The 22517-nt window shown below is 34.3% G+C and overlaps 2 protein-coding genes across 2 annotated transcripts in view; both read right to left on the reverse strand.

Annotated features, from left to right (window-relative positions):
- Positions 1–1638: 1638 nt before the first annotated feature.
- LOC145661875 (glutamate receptor ionotropic, delta-1-like) lies at positions 1639–3111 on the reverse strand. The gene has a single exon (XM_081727217.1). The coding sequence runs from the start codon at positions 3109–3111 to the stop codon at positions 1639–1641; it is 1473 nt and encodes a 490-aa protein (XP_081583343.1).
- A 331-nt stretch (positions 3112–3442) lies between these two features.
- The window catches only part of LOC145661876 (ionotropic receptor 21a-like), a 117062-nt gene continuing 97987 nt past the window's right edge, over positions 3443–22517 (reverse strand). The window contains exon 2 of the mRNA XM_081727218.1: positions 3443–3525. Within this exon, the coding sequence (XP_081583344.1) occupies positions 3443–3525 (83 nt within the window). The remainder of the gene's footprint in view (positions 3526–22517) is intronic.

Raw genomic sequence — 22517 nt, forward strand, 5'->3', positions numbered from 1 at the left:
AAATATTCACCTTCAAGAACGAAAGATCTATGCATGCTCTCAAACCAATTTTGAAAGCATTTTATCCCACTGTGATGCTCCTACCTCAGAAGTAGCTGTTAGTAATGCATCCCACCTCCTTCAGTCGACACAAATCGTTAGTTCCCATGTTATTATTTTATGTTTGGGAACAAATATGCGTCATTAGGCGATAAGTCTGTTGAGTAAGGGTAATGAATCATTCAATTGAAGTTTTACTGATCAAAAATCAACATTTCGGTATTCTACATTGATTGGTTGATTGATATTTAAAGAATACGTTAGATAGTATGTTGTATGGGAATTGGTGTTATTGTAGTGAAAAATGAAGCAACGGTTTGGGTTTGCTTTACTCAAGTCGTCGCGCTCTGGCAAATAAATTATATACTACTGAGCATTCGTAATTCTTTTATGTTCTGAAGCTTTGATTACTGTATGTTCAGTATAACCGAAAAACAATCAATCATTTAATTGGTAGCACTCCAAAAACTACTACCTTTGTTGGTTTCGCTTATTTTGAAACATTCAAACAGTGGATCGCTGTTTAGTTTTGGGTTCGTATGAATAGACCTAAATTTCTTTCCTTGTAATCATGTACTGTACCAAACTTGACTCACTACAGTTGAATTTCTAAGCATTTGTTTGCACCAATTAACATGTCTTGAGCTTCTGTCAAGTTGATCGAGATCCGGCGGTTTTAAATTTTTTGTACCTTTAGATGACCACGCAAAATAGTATGTATTGCTGTCACGTCAATGTTCAAAGATGCATATAACTCAGACTTAGTCATATGCCGACCTCTTTCAATCATTTCATACACAGCATTAACATTAGTAGCAACAACAGACGTGGATGGATTACGTTCAGGAAATTCATCATCACTGAGAAGTGTGTGACTTGGCTAAATTCGGGAAACCAATTAAACGCAGTAATATTGGATGCCACTACAAAATGAAAGCCTAAATGAAGCCACGGCATGGATTTTTATCGTTTATAATAGAGTCGCATTTTTCCTTATAGTTTTAACTTGAAGAACATTTTTTTTTTAAATTTACATATATCACAAAGCTTCACCGTAACACTGAGCTACAATAATCATAGTTGGAGTGCAGATTCACACATTGTGAACTCTATAAAAGTATAACTACATTTTCATTGTTCATATGAAGCACTTAACAATTGATTTAGGAAACTACAGACTTAGGATTCACTATGATTCAGGACAACCTCCAATAACAATACAAATTTTTCGTTTTCCAAGGAATCATTTCTTAATTTTTAAACAACTTTTTTGTAGATATGGAAAATGAAATTATGTTATTTAATAGGTAAAGTAAGATTGCTTGATTCTTTTAAAAATTATTATGCAGCACTTCATTATCGGTACAGGCCAATATTAAAATAATAGTAGTTTCTACAGTTGGAGAAAACCTCTATTACAACATTTTTTAAAATATGCAAATAATGCTTTTGTGTTTGTTATGTAGAGACAGCGTTGTATTAATACATTGCGTATTGAAATGCACCTATCAATCTGGACTTCTCTTCTGTTTGTCGATAACCAACTATAAATTTCCCTTAAGTGTCAGCATGAGTTTTTCAGCGCTTTTAAGAGAATTATTACCTTTTAAGGCCCTCTTCCTTTTGTGTAGCAATATAAGCTCGTAAACGATAGTATTGTACAAAAACTTCCAAACCAAAGGTCATCAGGGAACTAAAAATACCTAAAAGTAAAATAACGAAAGATCCAGTGATATCATCAAATTTCAAAGGTCGAATTGTGTCTTCACTTGCAACCTGGATTTCTTTAGCTAAAATAATACGTAATTCTCTTGCCCAGTAAAATAAAATGCCAGATTCCACTATCTGAGTCACATACAGATTAAAAATATCCACAAGCGGAAAATTTCGATTGAATGCCGTGGCGAAATTATAAAAAAATGCACCTTCCGTCATTAAACGCAGTTCTTTTAGAGCATCACTTCCTAGAAATTCCATACCTGATATGTACCCTGAATAGTAACAGTCCACTGGAACTGCTAATCTTTGTTCTAGAACTAATTTGTTTAGTTGAACTACATTGCGAACTGCCAATTCTCGCTTGTTTATTGCTTGAACAAGAGGATTTTGTGATTCTCCAAATGAACTTCCCCAATAATTGTGTACACTACCCCATTGAAGACCAGATTCAACAAGTTGTTCCAAAGACTCAATTGGATGTTCATTGAAAGGCAGTGTCAGAAAAGATACTAGGTTGGAACAATAGGCAGTTATCAAAATAGTTGATACCATAAACATCCAAATTATTAAATGACGTAAACTTGATTGGCCCTCATTTGGTACCGCAAAGCCAGCACCTATTCTAATTGCCTGTAAAAGAGAATAAATATATTCCACGTACGGATCTCTTCCTTGCGGATTCAGTAGAGATTCGCGGAAAATAGAAAAGAAATATAGTGTGAATGAATTCACAAAAGTTAATGCAAGAAATGCTAACCAAAGTTCGGTTTTGAGAGGGGAAAATATTGACCAGAGATATAGCTTTCTTTTAGGAATTGGAGTCAGAAATTTAACTTGAGATTCACCATGGGCAACAGCGTAATCATACAAGTTATAACGAGGGTAAGTGACGTATACTCCTGGAGATCCAATATGATATTTGGTAGATTTTAATTTTCCAAGGAAACTTCCTGTCGTTTTATTGTCAGAAATTGTTCCCCATGTTTCAACGATGTGTACTGACCACGTCAAGTTATGTTTCTTTAGAAAATGTATTAATAAGCTATAGTCTAATCCACCATATGTACTGCCATTAAGTACTGTCCATGGACTGTTCGGATAAAATAATATGTTTAAGGATAAGCCCTTTAAATCAGAAAGTTTTTGCTGCTTCACCGTATTCAGATTAGTATTAGGTGTATCCAAAGCTTCCAATTTCAAAGGCATTAACTCATTAGTTAATGAATGGGTGAATAAACGTGATTCGATGCTGACTTTTCTCTTCTGTTTCTCAGTAACCAAGAGGTATGTAAAAGGAAAAAACTGCATCCATTTACAACTAAGATAATGATCTAAAATTATCTCCCTTGGCATTATGATATATGTTCTTGTCCTTCTTTGAATTGTTTCCTTGGCAGCTTTAAAGATATTAAAGAATGTTTTACATACGTCAGGCGTTAAAAGCACAAACATTTCACAATTGTGGTTCATTGCATTAACAAGTAATTGTTGGTATTCAACACGTGATACATAACTTGCACTGATTATTATTACCGTAACTGTTGTTGCTTGGCTTCTCTTATACCAATTAGCACTGATATCATGGTACGAAGAAAAATTATTTTCCTTAAGGACTACTATACAGGAATCAACATTGATTTTTAGATGAGACTGTAACATCTGATATAAGTCAATATCGTTTTGTTTATTCCATCCAAGTACCAGGGCATTTCCGCAGGATATCAAATGAATGCCGTACATAACCATCTTCATCGACAGGTTCATTGCCTGTTAAAAGAAATGAATAATTATTTTATTAATGATTTTTAATACAGAAAATTAATTTGAAAAATACTTAAAATTAACAAATTACACATTTTTTGTTAGGAGTACCACGTTTCTTTTTTAGAATTATCTATCTTAATGGTCGTAGTATTACTGACGTTTTCAAAATACTTTTCTTAAAACTTAATATACCAATGTATGTTAATATTATTCATAAACTATGCAGAGCACACGATAACATATCTTAGTAGCGTCATTTTGAAGTAGGAATTACTTTGCTAGGAGCGTATTTGAGGATGTCACTAGTTTTTCTACATTTTAATTCGAAGTTACTACACCTCATTAGCAACAGATATTGCAAATAACTTTTCATGTCAAAGAGAAAACCTCAAGTTCTAAAATAGGACGGACGTTTATTTCGAGGTAAAATATATTTCGTTTTACAATGTCTTAGGAATGTCCCAAAGTTAACTTTCAATGAACTCCCTGGTGACTATATGATTAGCAATCGAAACGCAAGGGTTAAAGTAGTTTGGGTTAAATTTTTGATTGGAGTGTGTTTCCTCATATTTTCACGTTGAGCAGATTCCTAATCTCTCTTATAACTGTTATCTGTCAGCAAGGATTACCTGTTGCATACTCACTTGTGAGGATAACAGACACACGTTATTTAGAGGATTGAGAAATTTGATTCTTTGGGAGAGCGCTATTAGTATTGAAATATCATTTGTTTCTTAAATTTGTCAGTCTTTTCAACACTCTTTGAGAAAATATGCCGATCCTTAGCCCAAGCACAATAACTAACCAGCGTACACAGGATCACAGCTGATTCTGTTCAATGAACTAAACGATCTCGAGAAAAATCTCGATCTCCTATTCTTACTATCAACTTAGACACTGCTTCCGCCTCATCCCCAAATTTCTAAACAGCTGATAACCAATCTATTGTTTTCCGTTAGCTAAAAACAAAACCCCTATACTTATGGTGCGTGTCTTATCTGAAAGTTATACATCACTTGAATATATGTGAGCTCATGAACCTACTATCTACAAGAACATTCATCGTGTTGAGCGTTCCAAATATAGGACTTTATAAGCGAATTTATCATTCGTTCTAAAGACTCGAATGTCAATATAACACTCCCAACCAAAGTCTTATAAATATTAGGCAAAACGAAATAAATCTGATCGAGAAACTAAAATAAATAAAAAAAATGAAATGAAATCTTTAAGTTTTACGTCCCGCGGTTATGCCGGTTAGGCTAAAGGAGACGGTAATGATGAAATGGTGGAATGAAGAAAGTGGGAGGAAACGGGAGAACCCCGGGAAAACCCACGCACACGGTGCTTGTCCACCACAAAGTTCACTTGGCGGGACCTGGAATCGAACACGGGTCCCCAAGCACCAGAGGTGAACGCTCTACCACTGAGCTACCGCCCAAACTAAAACAAATACCTCTTCGAAAATAATCAATGTTTCTTGTTATTAGCAGAGGAGCGATGCCTGAAATAGGCCTCGGACTGGCCAGGGCCGAAATCCTGGCCGCGACCCCATTCGCAACTTCATTTTTTATATAAATTTTTAAACCTTGTGTAAGTATCTACAACATCACAAAAAGAACCACAAAATTCGAGCCTGTAACAGATACACGTCACTGAGTATTCCCACAGACATCAGAAAGATAACTGTAGATCTTACTACGTCCAGAAGGCCCCAATACATTACAGGCTCCTTCCAGAAGATTACTGCGATATGTAGCATTTAGAAAACAGCGCATTCGTCATTTCTCGTTCAATTACGATGATCATTATAGCCTGAATTTACAATAAAGCAAACAGAATTGGACCCTTTTTCTTTATTACAGTAATGAGTTTATGTTATCAATAAGTCTAGAAAAATTACACGTTTTGCATATTGCATAAGTAAATACACAGTTAAGAATTTTTAACGTAAAATGAATATTTGAAAATCAAGTGCATTTTGTTCGAAAATAAATTGATTAGCATATTTCTGGACGCATACCAACACCGAGAATATAATGTATTACTTTTCTTCTTATTTGTCTTCTCTTCGTCTTTTCTTTCCTTTTTTCCTATATTTTTTTCTGTCTTTTATGAAAGATAGTAGCTATCCCATTGTCCCCTCACCAATCAAATAAGCAAGTTTCTTAACACATTTTATATGATTTTGCACTTTCTTAGCATCATACTAACAAGTGGAAATTTTGATGGCAGGTCTAAATTTCTTGCAGAATCTACTGCATAAATGGACAGGCTTTAAAGTTCTGATCGTGTGTGCAATTTATGATTATTTGTTTTGTATGTGTACTCATTGGCGTAACTAGGATATTTTCCTAAGTGGGCATGGCCCCTTAGTTCTGAAAATTGGAAAATCTTTTAGAAGACCTTGTTATATCCTTCTGAATCCCCCTTTCCCCGCACTCATTATCAACTCTTTAAGTTACTTAGTTCTCCTAACACGAGATTGTCATGTAACAGTTCAGTGAAAATCTATAACATCATAAATTTGCTTAAAATTGTATATTTCCTATATTCAGTTGCTACTAAATAACTACCTAAAATCTACTCTAATTATGTAAACTCATAATTTTCTATTACTGTTTTATTCGTGCAATTCTGAACGAAAGTACATTATTCGTAAATGTTAATAATCATGTTCTCAGATAAGTCTTACATCTAATAGAAACAAATAAATATACAAGAAATGGCAATTTAAAATTATAACTTTTTTAATAATCAGTCATGGGCTAAAGGGCTATTATTCATTTCTATATTTAAAGTAAAGTGTAAAATCTTTTCATTTTAAGTTTTACAATAAATCATTGTCATTTACTAGAGTTGCAGCTTAATTACACAAACCATTGCAAACAAAGAAGTACAATCATGTTTATACAAGAAACATTTTTCTTTAAAAATTGTATGTAAAACTACCAAATGGGATAAACACGAGTACAGTTGGCTAACTTCCCGTCCAACCAAAATATATTTTTTAAAAATAATGCAATTAGAAGAGAAGTGGGTTAACAATGCGGGAAGAGAAGACTTGTAGGCGGACTTGAGGAACATCAATAGCAATCAAATTAAATTTGTAGCGTAAACATCACGTTTATCAAATGTAACATCTGTAAGATTGATAGGAAGTACAAATGACTGTTACTTAAGTTACAACACACTAAAAATTTACCTGTCTTATATAAATAAAGTCAATATTAATATTAGTTCCCTTAAAGATCCTAAGTGGCTGTTGCTTACAAACTCACAATATAAAAAATTAACTAAAAAATCTAAGCTACGCATTCATACACTGCAATATTTTTAAATATGAACCCGTTTCTGCATTTTTTTTCTTTTAGCGAAAAAAATAATCAGTATTGGAAATCCTCGTATGGGAACTTGAAAAATGAAATAAAACTTGAAGTTTAGTTTCTTCACTTAATTCCGACTAGAAATAAGTAAGTGCCATATATGACACACTTATAAATCACAAAGATCATGCCAGATGACACCAAAATCTCTTATTCATACACTTCAATATCTCATACAGCAGACAAAACATTCATTTGGTGCCTTTGGTAAATCACAAAATAGCTAAAGTGAAAAAAGTGTATGTGCCATATATGGCACGGCATGCGGTAAGGTGTTAATATAGCCTAACTGCTTAAATTGCAGTTAGCTACACTTTTTTGTGATTTTATAAGGAATATATTCAACGTTTTGCAGCATATATGACAGCTATTGTATATTCCTAATTACATATTAGCATCTTAGCGTACTGTTGTAGTTGCATCATTAGTAGTTATTTAGTTATAAAGTAGGGAAAGTCGGAAAATATGGTAACAGCCAGCGGGCACCTACGAAAAATGATTGTGTTTTGTCTGTACAAGGACGCACTCATGGAAAGTCCATCCGATCTGGACCGCATGCAATCTTAGTAACTTAACAGACATTTGTACACTTTCTTAATAAAACTATACTTTCTTTAACAGTGAAATTATTAATTGGCTTAGAGATTTGAACTTACATTTTATCTGTATTCTTTCCTTTCTTATAAAAATAATGTAGTCTTTTAATTTTTCCCCGTGAATATAGATAAAGTAGGGCAAGTCGTGCGTTCCAGGGACATAACGGGCCAGGGGATATGGCACCTACAGCCATCCTGAATTTCATATCAATTTTGCCTTCCTATCACTGAATGAAGTTTTCAATACTTCACTTGAGCAACATAAATAATTGCATATAGAGAGAAACATGTGAACTGGGAGGAAATATATATTTTTCGTATATCAACGTATTTCTTATTTTCTTGCTGGCGCATTAGTGAAAGTCATGGCCGGAGTTATGGGAGCATTGCCTCCAACTTTTTGACAAAAAATAAGAATGCAACCTATAAGATGGCCACCTACCAAGATCTCCGAGACCGAACAAAAGTCTTGCCCCCCCCCCCCAGAAACTGCCCTTCGGCAGACAATTCCTAGCTCCACCTATGATGAAGTAACAAGTAAATGCTCCAGCAAATTTAAGATACCTACGTGTTGCGTCTACTTTCTGAACACTTGACTTTATTATGCAATGCTTTCGCTAAATTTATTTTCATTAATAAATAGGGCAATCCAAATAACAAGGAACACGACTTTTCATATACACTCCGCATCAAAAAAATTGCGACAGCTAACGCAGTGCAGCCAGGCCACCCAACATACAAACTCTTATCCCATAATCGTGTCTGGTAAAGAGACCCTCTCTCTCTCTTCCTTCTTTCTCTCCCATACTAAAATTAGCTAATAACATGAGCGCAATTCTAATTTCAAACTACACATGTATTAGTATCGATAAAATGAAATAACAAAACCGAGACGAAGCAAGATTCATAAGATGTAGGGAGAAACTGAAACACAATGAAACATTGAAACCAATGGATGTCTATTACATAGAGCTTCCGAAATGAGACAGAGGGAGAGAAGACGAGAAAAGAAGAAAAATAAAAGGGAGAACAGATAAAAATGTGTAATTTTAACGTAGTAGAAAAAGAACCTAACATTATAAAGTTCCGTTACCAAAAATCTAACAGTAATATAGAAATAACATTTGTTTTTATATATTTTTCAGTACTATTCGAATAAATGGAGGATGCTTGAAATATTCATTAAGTCACTTTCAAAAAACATAGTATACTCAATTTCCAGTAGAACTGTAGATCTCCGATACACATCTAAGATAATGTCAAAACTTTAATACACATGCTTTGTTTCCACGTGGTTCGGTTGTAAATTTCTGTAGTGTTTATTGGACGTACTGATCCAAACTACTTTTTAATAAACCCAGTAGGTAGCGCAGGTCATAGCTTCTATTCCAAACTACTAGTGCAAAGTGAACAAATAAAAAGAAAAAAGAAACTAAAAAAGAAAGAAAAAAGAAAAAACAAAATTGAATTAGTGTTATTTTACTGCTAAATTTTTATCAGAAATATCCTATATTAAAATTGCAAAGTGTATCATAATGAAAAGTTACAAATGTTCAAATCGAAAATTGGATGTTCCTTATAAATGTAGCAGACCTTACATGTTTAAATTTCAACGTGAACAAAACACATTGAATTATAGAATGGAAACAGATTTTGTGTCGAACTAATATAGATAAAATTTTGTTTTCACATAACCAAAAAGGTTGCCCTTTTCTAGTCTTTTCCGAAGATTTATCTGTTCCGAACATCCAGCATCAATTTCATCTCTTGTGGATATAACGTTGTAATTTCCACAGATAGAATGAATACGCTAGAGCTCAAACCGATGTTGGTTAGCACTGGGTCGAGGATTCAAACCCGTAGTGACCCGGTAATTCGTCTGAGACTCGGTAACCCAGATAATAAAAAAATATATTTTCTTATTCCTTTGCGTTTGAACAGTATTTCTTTCAGAGATGACCAGGACTGGAGATTTTATCCCCAGAGCACGAGAAACGCGGCGCTGAAGTTGCCAGTTAATTATGTATAATAAAGTACGGACACACTGTTTACTCAAATTCTCACCAATGATACCTTGTAAGTTCTCCAGCAAGAGATGAATCTCTGTTTACAGCCATTATTTTATGCGAAAAATTATACCACTTGACGGGGAATCGAATCAATGTTCTCCATTTGAAAGTCTGGCACTTTACCACTACACCACCGATCCTTTTACCCAAGCTTTGTAGAACAAATGGTGTAGGCTTTCTTTCTGAGAACAATAACACGAAAAGTGTATACTGCAGACCAAGGAAGTGTTTTGAATGTCTTGGTAACTCCCTTGCCCTTTCCCAACCAACATTCGTAAATCGACTCTATCACGATACAGGTGTTTGTATCCACATTCTTAAGTATTGCTCGTCTAGTATGAGATATCGATTCTTCACAATCACTTTGTGAAAAAAAACTTAGGATTTGAACAGGATTTGAACCTATGTTGGACAGCTGTATTAATCGTAAGTCCATTACGTTACCGCTAAACTATAATGCAACCTGAACCTAAAAGCCAAATATTACTTACTTTACCCTTGATGTTTGGAACGATCAAGCTTCTTCCTGTAAGGTTATTTGCACCTAAGTGCACAACAAAATTTATTTATTCGACATCCTAGAGAGAAATTAGTGCCCACTAATAAAGGAAATAAAATACCAGCAAACACCTGTATAGAGACGATTTACGAATGTTGGCTGGGAAAGTGCAAGGGAATTACCAGGACATTCGAAACACTTCGTTGATCTGCAGTATAGACTTTTCGTGTTATCGTTCTCAGAAAGAAACCCTACACCATTTGTTTAACAAAGTTTGGGTAAAGCGATCGATGGTGTAGTGGAAAGTGCCAGACTTCGAAATGGAAAATTTTGGTTCTATTCCCCGTCAGATAGTGTAACTTGTTAGTATAAAATAATGGCTGTAAACAGAGATTCATCTCCTGCTGGAGATCTTCCAAGGCATCACTGCTAACAAGGGACATCACTCAATTGTCCGGCTCCGATTTTAATGAATTTTTTCTAGCTGATAGAGGACATATATGTATTATTTGTGATGACAGAAATGTTTGCCTTGGTGCATGTTTTCAATTTTTTATAATTTTTAAGAGTTGTGAGGTGGTTATTAGAAATTACTGCAGAAGTCCCTTACTAACCTTTGTAAACGGAGCGTTAATGAAAGAACAACCATGTAGATACATATAAGGCCTAGGGGGGAAGTTCTATAGTAGGTATGACCTTAACGGCACCTATCTTGAAATCCGCCATTTTGAATTAAGATCAAGTTTTATAAATAGGAATAGTGTAATATGATACATAATTTCGGGCTAGAATTTAATCACGAAGACAATGGTGAAGCTAGTTTTGAGATACGCCTATTTGGTGAAAAGTTACAGGAATTTAATTGTTCACTTACTACGTGAGAAAGTCCCTTACCTCCGCTTCTAATCCGCGTATTAATTATAATAAGTGGATAAAAGCTTCGGTAATGCATATTATGCCTAGAGGAAAGTGATGCAGTAAGGGTATTCTTGACGGCAGCCATCTTGAAATCCGCCATTTTGAATTAAAGTGAAGTTTGAAAAATGAAAACCAAAGCATGTGACACCTCATTTTAATAGCAAATTTTCTCCAAAAGCCAATGGTATGCTTATTGTTGTTCTATAATTAACCTGTGTGAATGTAGGACTGATTCTAATGAGCACCAAACGTCCATTATTCGACCTTTCAAATTGGTAACATTGCTAATTTTCAACGCATGTTTTATGATTCCAACTGGCACTTTGCAATTGTTGCCATGGCTCATGTTTTCTAAATTTATTACATTTTTAAGAGTTGCAATTGGTTAGTTCGTGAATAGTGTTAGGATAAGCATCCAGCAATCTTTCTTAATTTTGAAGACTTGCCATGTAATTATTTATTTCCTATACCTGCCCTTCAAAAACTCGTTTACTGACATGAATCATCGCACAACGAAACAACTCCAACTTTGCATTCAAGTAATACCGAAGACGTAGCTTGTGTAGTAGATGAGACGAAAAATCAAATGAAAATTCTCTTCAAAAAGGAAAAGGAAATATGATTGTTGCGTAAATCAATGGTCTTTTTGTTTTGTTTTATATTTATTTCTTTATTGTATATTTATTTATTTATTCTCTATGGCAATTTTTTAGCTATTCAGACAAAAATGTCATTCGTTTTCTATCGATTGTTGTCGATGATTCATGATTGTAAAATTTATAATCAGTATTGATCGGGCACTCAATTAAGTTACACCTCTTTTTAAACAAGTTTCCTGTTGTCATATTATGTTCATGGTACAAACAATGGTGTGGGAACAGTTATATAATGCCTCTTTGATATTTTCTATCATTGCTGCTGTTCTTTAATGTTTTATTTATTAAAATATTTTATTGTTTGTCGTTTTCGCAACATGCAGAATATATTTCCTGATAAATTTGTGTTCGTATAACCCCAATTTGTTATAATTTCATTTGTATTTCTTTACTTCACATAGGTACATAGGTTCTTCATGTATTCTCGTTTAAAATAAATAATTATATTGCAAGTCTTCAAAATTTAGAAGGATTGCTGAATGCTTATCCTAACACTATTCACGAACTGACCAATCGCAACTCTTTAAAATGTAATAAATTTAGAAAACATGAGCCATGGCAACAATTGCAAAGTGCCAGTTGGAATCTTAAAACATGCGGTGAAAATTAGCAATGTTACCAATTAGAAAGGTCGAATAATGGACGTTTGGTGCTCATTAGAAGCAGTCATAAATTCACACTGGTTAATAATAGAAAAAATAAGCATACCATGGGCTTTTTGGGAAAATTTTCTATTAAAATGAGGTGTCACATGCTATGGTTTTCACTTTTCAAACTTCATTTTAATTCAAAATGGCGGATTTCAAAATGGCTGCCGTCAAGGATACCCTTACCGTACCACTTTCCTTTAGGCATAATATGTATTACCGAAGCTCTTATCCACTTATAATAATTAATATGCGGGTTAGAAGCGAAGGTAAGGGACTTTCGCACGTAGTAAGTGAACAATTAAATTCCTGGAACTTTTCACCAAATAGGTGAATCTCAAAACTAGCTTTACCGTTGTCTTCGTGATTAAATTCTAGTCCGAAATTATGTATCATATTACCCTATTTCTATTTATAAAACTTGACCTTAATTCAAAATGGTGGATTTCAAGATAGGTGCCGTCCAGGTCATACCTACCATACAACTTTCCCCTAGGCCTTATATATATCTACATGGTTGTCTTTTCATTAACGCTCCATTTACAAAGGTTAGTAAGGGACTTCTGCAGTAATCTCTAATAACCACCTCACAACTCTTAAAAATTATAAAAAAATAGAAAACATGCACCAAGGCAAAAATTTCTGTCATCACAAATAATACATATATGTCCTCTATCAGCTAGCAAAATTTCATTCAAATCGGAGTCGGACAATTGGGTGATGTGCCTTGTAAGAATTTGCGTAAACAGTGTGTGCGTTCTTTATAATTCACTGTAATGATAAGTATGTTTCATATTTATATTCGTCCTCAATCTTTCTCTCTCTCTCTTTCTTTTTTTCTTTCTTTCTTTGTTGACGTTTCCCTATCTGGTCTTTGCACCTTTCACTTTTGACCCTGTCTCTCACGCACACACGCACTTCATGTGCGTGTTCCAAAGTTAGAAAGAAGCAAGAGATCTATAGTCCTGGTCTGGAAAATGTAATTGACTGCCAACTTCAGCGTCGTGTTTTTCGTGCTCTGAGGATAGCATCTCTTATCCTGGTCATCTCTGAAAGAAATACTGTTGAAACGCAAGGGAATAAGCTAAATATCTTTTTTTTATTATCTGGGTTACCGAGTCTCAGTCGAATTACCGGGTCACTACGGGTTTGAATACTCGACCCAGTGCTAACCAACATCATGCGACGGACACTATGATCGGTTTGAATTCTAGCGCGTTCATTCTATCTGTGCAAACTACAACGTTATATCCACAAGAGATGAAATTGATGCTGGATGTTCGGAACAGATAAATCTTGGAAAAAACTAGAAAAGGACAACCTCTTTGGTTATGTGAAAACAAAATTTTATCTATACTAGTTCGAGATAAAATTTGTTTCAATCCTATAATTCAATGTGTTTTGTTCACGTTGAAATTTGAAACATGTAAGGTCTGCTACATTTATAAGGAACATCCAATTTTCCATTTGAACATTTGTAACTTTTCATTATGATACAGTTTGCAATTTTAATGTAGAATATTTCTGATAAAAAATTAGCAGTAAAATAACACTCATTCAATTTTGTTTTTCCTTTCTTTCTTTTTTTAGTTTCTTTTTTCTTTTTTGTTCACTTTGCACTAGTAGTTTGGAATAGAAGCTATGACCTGCGCTACCTACTGGGTTTATTAAAAAGTAGTTTGGATCAGTACGTCCAATGAACACTACTGAATTTACAACTGAACCCCGTGTAAACAGGGCATGTGTATTAAAGTTTTGACATTATCTTAGATGTGTATGTGAAATTAGAATAGCGCTCATGTTATTAGCTAATTTTAGTATGGGAGAGAAAAAAGGAAGAGAGAGAGGGGGTCTCTTTACCAGACACGATTATGGGATAAGAGTGTGTATATTGGGTGGCCTACCGGCACGGCGTTAGCTGTCACAATTTTTTTGATGCGGAGGGTACCAAATGACAAAACATTGCATATGATGATATCTATTTGATGTAGTCCCAATAAACTTATGAATTTGTATTTTTTTAAAAAAAAAATAAGTCTAGTTAAATAATTATTGCATGCTATTTCAGCAAACAATGTGATAAAACTGGAATATTATTTGTTTTATATAGCATTGTATTCTTCATATTTAGAATATTACTTAACAATGCAAAATTTCCCATTCTATTAATAATTATGAAGCAAGCTATGGTTTTTGTATGGTACCTTTAATTGTTTAATTTAACAAACAAATTAGTTGGCAATAATCGATTATCATCAGATTTTTGGTTCTCCCTAGATACAATAGTTTAAATCCCTTTGTACACTCCCCCCCGTACCAAGAGATGAGATGACTTACTCTGTTAAAATTGCTCTAGCTTTTGTTATTACTGCGATTCCCATGTAACTTTTACAATATGAAGCTAAATTATCAGATTATCAGAAATATATTTATTTTCTTTAGCATAGCACAAATATACACCCTTTTCAAAAGTAAAATGTAAAAAGTGTTCCTGGCTTGCACAACTTCAGATACTTGGAAAGTTCCATCGTTTACTCGGGTGCCGAATGATGTCGTGTCTCTGTCTTGCAATATTGTGCCCTTTCTTTCGACACTCTGCACAAAAATTTCTGCGTGCGCGCCTGGTTATAGTTTATACCCTAAGAATGTAAGTACAAACTTCAGTTCATACTTACTTTGAATGTTGCAAAAATCCGCCAAGGTTCCATAAAGATTGCAATACCACGTTGTTCTTAATACTTCTACGTTCGCTCTGTTAATGTAACAGTCTATTATTATCAAGTGTTAATACACTCGCCAGAATGCAGAATGTAGAAAAACAAAGGGAACGTATCACATTCACATTCTCTTTAAAAACTCCTATTAGGGCTGGATAATAATAATAAGAAGATGAAGGAGGAGGAGGAGGAGGAGGAGGAGAAGGAGGAAAAACAACAATCAAGGCAACAATCGCTTGCGTTTAGCAATTGAAGAACTCGGCTTCTTTCTTTCCTTTCTGTTGTTTTTAGTGTACCTTAATAATTTGCTCTGAATATCCTAATTATTCAAACATTAGTATACTATAAATAAAATAAAAATAAGACTGGTCTATCATACATACAGTATATAAACAAGAAAAATTTACTGCGTCAATAATGTTAATTACTTGAAACAATACAAAAATATCACACTATTGCGAGTGATTATATTCAATGAGAAAAAGGGCAAACGCTATTACCCACCGCAAAAAGTATGTAGAAAATGATAGACCCTGTTGCATGTAGAAGAAAATCCTGCCCTATATTTTTTACAGTGAGCAATAGCCTTTCCGCTTTTTCTCATTGAATACAAAAATAATTTACATTAATAAAGCTGTCAAGTAAAAAGATTCGCATATAGCGCAAGTTGAGAGGTAACTATACTGCCGACATTGACATTGGTCCAGGGATTTCTACACGTGTTGATACAGTTCGAAATATATTAAAATAATTTCTGTTGCCTTTTCTTCTTTGGAAATTAGAAGTTATGGTAAAGACGAAATGTAATGTAAATCAGGACCATCCCTGCAACCGATGACGTAGCCTCAACTTGAAGAACGTTTTGTGATATTTTCCTCATTAAGGAACGTCTATATAACTTGTTTTTCAGTTAAACAAGGAAATCTCGAGTAAGCCATTAAGACACTCACACAAGCATTAGTATGTTGTTTATATTTTTCCATCAAACGATTTAACTAGGTATTAGTTTGGGTGGAAGTTTAAGTAGAGCGGTAGGTGAGTGGTTAGCGCATTGAACTTTTATTTGGTAGACCCCGGTTCAAATCCCGGACAGGCTGAAACTTTTTTCAAGTGTTTCTGTTTCAATTTTAATTTCAATGCATACTCAGTGTGGCAAGCAAGATCTTCTCTTCCCTAGAAAGAAAAAGATGTTGGAATAAGAAGAATTGGAGAAGGTCTGTGAATGGAGACATTGATTTACAAATTAATTTCCAGCAGTTGTTCTACATTTGATATTTTTGTCTACTTCCAAGCATTTTCTGATTCATATGTGATCAGTGTTTTTATTTCTTTGAATATACAGTATATAATGAAATAATACATTACATACTCAGCAATATTGGCATTAACACGTGATGTTCATTGGACAACACGCTTTGAACCAGAGAGATTGATCTCAGAATGGAGAAATGTTTCGTGCGCCATCTACTCACAATTTTACTTGCATAAAGAATTGACTCAGTGCTACCAACTGCTGTCAGTGCCGAGAAAAGTTACGTGTATGTTGGGTTGCATCTGTCTAGACGTTCTCACAACTGCAAATGGCCTAGATCCCAAGTAATGGAATTATAACAATCAGAGATCCAGGTACTTATATAAGTGGCTGTACTTATGTAAGTAGCTGTAACAATGGTTTAGGCTATCGGGTTTACTAGTTGAAATGGATATAACATAAATAGATGGTAATGTAGAACTACATTCACCGTAATTTTTGATCAGACCTTGTATTTATGTGTGTTTTCATAAGAAACCTAACTGAATTTCGGCTCGCGTGTTGATTTTCATCGATTTATCAGGTTTGAACAAAGAGTTGTAATATAAATGTTGAAGCATAAGAATGTATAAGCATACAATAACGAATTACATACAAAAACATACTGAAACTGTCCAAATTTCAGACATAGTGTTACAAATGTTCGATATCGCTTCCTTTTATTACGTGACACATATATGTGCGGTAATCGAGGTCGCCCCACGTACTCTAGTATATCCCTACTAATAGTCATAAATCCAACTGTAATGCGATTCTGGAGTTCACTCGAAGTTATTGGTAGTAAAGACATACATGCTATATCTTTCACAGGCTCACAAAGAAAATGTCACAAATTGGCAGATCAGGAGATCTGGGAGGCAATGGGAAAAGCACTAAGTCATTTTTAGTACATAGCCCAATTCAACATCGCGGGACAAAACGCTTCGATACCCTGTACTTTTACCTTTACACAGATATCCAATGCTCTTCAATTATTGCTACCCACCTCGGTATATTTTAGTGTCCTGGCGGTGCAGTTACAAACTATATACGTAATCTACACTGTACGATAGAAACGGAAAAACATGTCTCATATACCAATACATGGAATGCTTTCTGCTGTAATGCCATTTTAAAAACAATGCTTGTGCTGGTATCTTACGTCATGAACCAAGATTATGAATATGAGAAACTGAAGTTTGAAATGTGTTGGTTTCATTTCATCATTAGCACTAACCTATTATAATTTATTAATATTTTTCGAGATATTTCACTTTAAAATCAGATGAACCATTTATGACTACCCTGTATATTTAATCATTTAGATTAGATAATGAATCTTGAATGAAATATTAAAGCTCGATTCCAGGAAGTATTTTTATTTTTCCCTAAATAAAGCATACATCATGAGGCATTTTCTTTTATAGATGTTTAATTATTCTTAAGACTATTGGGGGTGCGGTGGCTCAATGTTAGAGCGTTCACCTCCGGTGCTTGGGGTCCCTGGTTGGATCCCAGCTCGCGCCGTGTGGACTTTGTAGAGGATAAACACCATGCTCGTGGGTTTTCTCGGGGTTTTCCCACTTTCTTCATTCCACCACTTCATTAATTTCTCATCATCGTCGTCTCCTTTGGTCTAATTGGCATAACGTGGGACGTAAAACTTAAAGATTTCATTTCATTTTTCTTAACACTATTGTATGAAAGGTAGTGGTAACCAACAAGCATTTCTTCCATATTTCTGATATTAAATGAAAAATTCTACATTTACTATGTTTATATTTTATTTTCTGTAATCTAAATATCAAATTGTCTAAAACTATTTCTTTACCTTCTATATTTCTTTATACTGTTCCCTTATCACTATAATGCGTGGTACAACGCTTCCGCGTGTCTAGATAGGCCGATCTCAATTTTTCCGTCAATCTGTGTCTCTAATTTGTATTTATTTTGTTTTCTTCAAACTTATGATGTTATTGACGAAGGGGTTTTCTTTAACAACACTTAAAAACTTTAAAACAGATACAATATTGTCCAAGACAACACGTCAAGAAAAGGAGAGATCTCCTCTTCTAGAAAAACACTACAGAGATACACCACTGTTCTGCATGAATATACTTAACCTCTCTGAAGTACGAAAGCTAATTACGCACTAGGAATTATTACTTAAAACATAATAAAGTTACACGCTATCTAACACTTGCATGTCGTGTTTCGTAATATAACAGAGTGTTTCTACGGCAACATATTTATCTCGCTTATAATTACATATATGATACTTTGATATCACAAAACACTCGTAATTATCATCGAAATATAAATTTAACAGAATACACGTGAATTCAAGGATATTATCTCGTATTGATTTCCGTTAACGATTTCCATTAGTCCATAACGAGAGATCTAGTATAACATGATGAAAATGTTTGTATTCTTTATAGCAAGAGAAACATATGAATATAATATCTATATATTAAAATGTTTGTCTCCAATCTTTTCCACAATGAGATCTCGAAAACCACAAGTGCTAGAAACGTGCCGATTTCGCTGGTCGATTCCAAATTTTGTGTAGATTATCCAGTTCTAATTGAATATTTAAAAGAACGTGACCGTTATTTCTTTATTACATATTTTAGGGTATATTGAAAGTGTTGAAATTTTAAAAATGTAAAGCATCATATCCTATGAGTTATACAGTATATTCCAACACAACATACTTGTATACATGAGTTGTATATGTCTCAGGCGTTTGTTCCATGACCAAATTATCATCAAAAAAGAAGGGTAACCATTGCTTAAGGTTAAGATGAATTTCTATTGTTTGGAATGTTTTGCCCAATGAACACCATATATCACTGGCATTATAATTAATTGTGTATGTAATGTATTTGCTTATTAAATACTGCATGCAAGAAGAAAGAAAACACTGATTATACATGAATTAGAAACTACAACCGGAAGTAATCTCAATCTTCAAACGTTGCGAGATATTTAGAAACAGCCCTTTTGATAGTAAGAAGCAGCAGAATGGACGTCTAATAACAACTAAATTTAGAACACGCTTCTGCAGAGACATCTGGATCCAGAATACGACAAGTAGAAGAGGCGTCTGTATTTCTTACCGTTATTCGATACGTATTCAAACTTCGTTTCCATACCAAGTTGAATCTTAGGAATGAGATTATTATACAGTATGTGTATATAAACGTGAGATATAGAAAAGCTAATCCTTTCAAAATAGCTCCCGGACAGAGAAAAAAATCTTCAAAGTTTGCTTTAAGTAATGACATGATACATTTTTGGACATATATTATTATCTGGATTATCAGCAATAGTCAGCGTGAAACCAACATTGAACGGGACACTTTCTAAAGAGAATAAATTTTAGTGCAAAGACAAACTTTTATTTAAGTCACTATGTTGACATTGCCTGTAATGAAAATTAGAGAAACATTGATATTAATCTAACACCTTAGTGACTTATATTCTGTACTAATTTATAAGCTACAAAGCTTAAATTTTAAAGAATAATTTCATCAAAATGGACAGTAGCACATAGAATAGGATCCATAATGTAGACAGAAAGCCAAGTGACTTCACAATTAATACGATGAAAAATATTGTTTTAAAATCAATTATGGATTCTAATTGTTGATCCAATTACGGATCAATTTCTCTATACCAATGAGGAACGACCGAACGCAAATTTTTAGTTATTTTAATATGTAGTCTGCAGCACTGATTGATGTCTACAAGAATTTTTTTCAACTTAGCGTAAGTCACGATATCGATGACGCGCTCTGTGTGCACATTTTGGTTGCGCTCTTTCAAGTGTCCACCTGCCATCACGGAACAGCTCTTAAGCCCCTGGTCTTTCTCATAATGTAATTATACTTTCACCATGACTGAGGATACTTCTGTTCTCTACCTGTTTGTGGTGTGCAGAAGATCAGAAAATAGGATGGAGTATCAAAGCTCTGAGCTGGTTTGAAAGATGAGATTGATTTTTCATGCTTCTTGCAGGGCAAATACTAATTCATATTGTTCAGGGCCGGGGAACCCCAATAGATTTTCGAAGCATTACGGTAGGAACATACCGAAGATACATAGCGATCGAGGTCGAAGTTTAAGTCGCGGTCGCACCCTCGATACTGGTACAAACCCATGTATTCAAATGGGTAAGCGCATGCCGAAGATGTACGCTACATCGCGACCTAGAGGTCGACCACGAGGTCGCGATTATGTACAACTGATTTTTTTTACATCGATGTTCAGCGGAAGCATCGCTGTGGCTCGTTTTCTCATTGCCTCTCCCAGAAGCGCTGCACGGAATAAAGTCTTCATTTGTTTACAATTTCGTCTGCATAGGATTGTGTGTACCTATGCCTGAGAGGTTTTGATACACTATTAAATTTCATTACGAAAGATATTTTAATAGAACTAGTGATGAATGTTAAAGCAATATGGAATAAAAAACATACACAACATCATAATAGTTACGTTTTAAAAAAAATGGAAGAAAATAGCAACTCAAATGGGAATGTCAGATAAGCTATTCATATTTATGTGATAAGCTTATTATTATATAATGCGTTGGCGGGAACGGAGGGTGGTGCTTTCCGGCTGAAAACCCCAAATTCAGGAATTTGTAAAGAAAAAAGAAGGTAGTGTTAATAATACCCATGCTTAGAAACTTCAAAACCCTCCCCCTTAAAATTCCGAAATTAATAAGAATTTCTTCCAAATTCATTACTGGTATATGGTAAATAAATAGCTGTGCAGGCACATATCTATAGGGCAAAACAAAAGCATGTGTTTTGTGCGTGTAAAAATAGGAAACATTGAACATGCATTTGGTCTTTCTGATTTATATTTATATGTGTTTGTGAGAGTGACGGAGGAAGGAGGGTAAGAGGTTATGTATTGTGTGTGTCTGTTGTCTAGATCCTCAAAGGAAATGAAAGGAAAAAATAACTCAAGCTTCGTGTGATAAGATTACATGCAAAACAATTTACCCTTTAATTTGAAAACTTTTTTAACAATAATACAGTTTTGTTGATTTTCTGCAGATGGAAATACGAATATGACACTTATTTTGTAGTGGAGGTGTTTTAATGCATGAAGAACAGTTTCTCTTTGCCTTATGCAGAGTCGCTTTGAAGTGTGATTAGAGTCATACTAAATGCCCGACAACTGCAGAAAAAATATGTTAGTCGAACCCTTTAGCATGGCACTAATCACTCGTCAGATCGACTCTGCATAAGGCCCTCTATGTTTTGTTTAATTTTATTTAAAATGTAGTGGAAAGTTTCAATAGACATTCTCACATATTCATGAAACTCATCTGCATGCAGTTCCGGAAATAAATGATGATATTCACCCAAATCTTGTCTCTTCTTATTAATAGGATGAGCACTATAACGCCTGTTCTGAAAGTACCCACCATTTTGTAATTGTAGACATAGAATCATAATCTTCACTGTGACTAGAGTACGTGATTTAGCAACGCTTGAATTTACAAAATCAATTGAACAACAAAACACGCACGGAATAATTTCACACGCGTCACAGCAATGTTTCTCCTCAAACTGAGAACTTAACAGCGAGGGTGCTACCTCCTCGCTATGTGCGCCCTTCATCCATCGCGACCCAGACATCGAGGTAGGGACCGCGACTTAAACCTAGACCTCGATCGCGAGGTATCTTCGACATATCCCTACTCTTATGTTTGCTTTGTGAAACTATATAGACCTTAATATGAAACAAAACATATAACCCGTTAATACACTTTACAATTGTGAAATGTAATAAAACCTACTGCATTCTTACGTTAAGTTTTTTGCAACTTGACTCGCTGTTTTGTAAGTGTTCCCCCCAAACTTCATTTTTATGTGATACATTCAAATTTCACTTCGACAAAAATTATTAATAAAACTTTTTTAAAAAAAGATTCGAATGACGTTTAACTTTCGGGAAGTTCAAGAAAACTAATTGTTTATGCTTTATATGACAAGTGTGGTACAACAGTATTTTTGCTTGAATTAAATCCAAAAGCAAAACTATAAATTGGATTTTTCAGAGGTCTTAGAAACAAGTTCATAAATTCAAACTGCCCAAAGAAGGCATATAGTAATTGGTAATTTCATTGAGCTAAACATGGGTAAACCCTCGATCAAAAAAACTATTTTTCTCGTAAATCTAAATATTGATGCTTCA

The sequence above is a fragment of the Thermobia domestica genome, chromosome 10, assembly GCF_964235325.1.
Source record: "Thermobia domestica chromosome 10, izTheDome1.hap1.1, whole genome shotgun sequence".
Lineage (NCBI taxonomy): Eukaryota > Metazoa > Arthropoda > Insecta > Zygentoma > Lepismatidae > Thermobia > Thermobia domestica.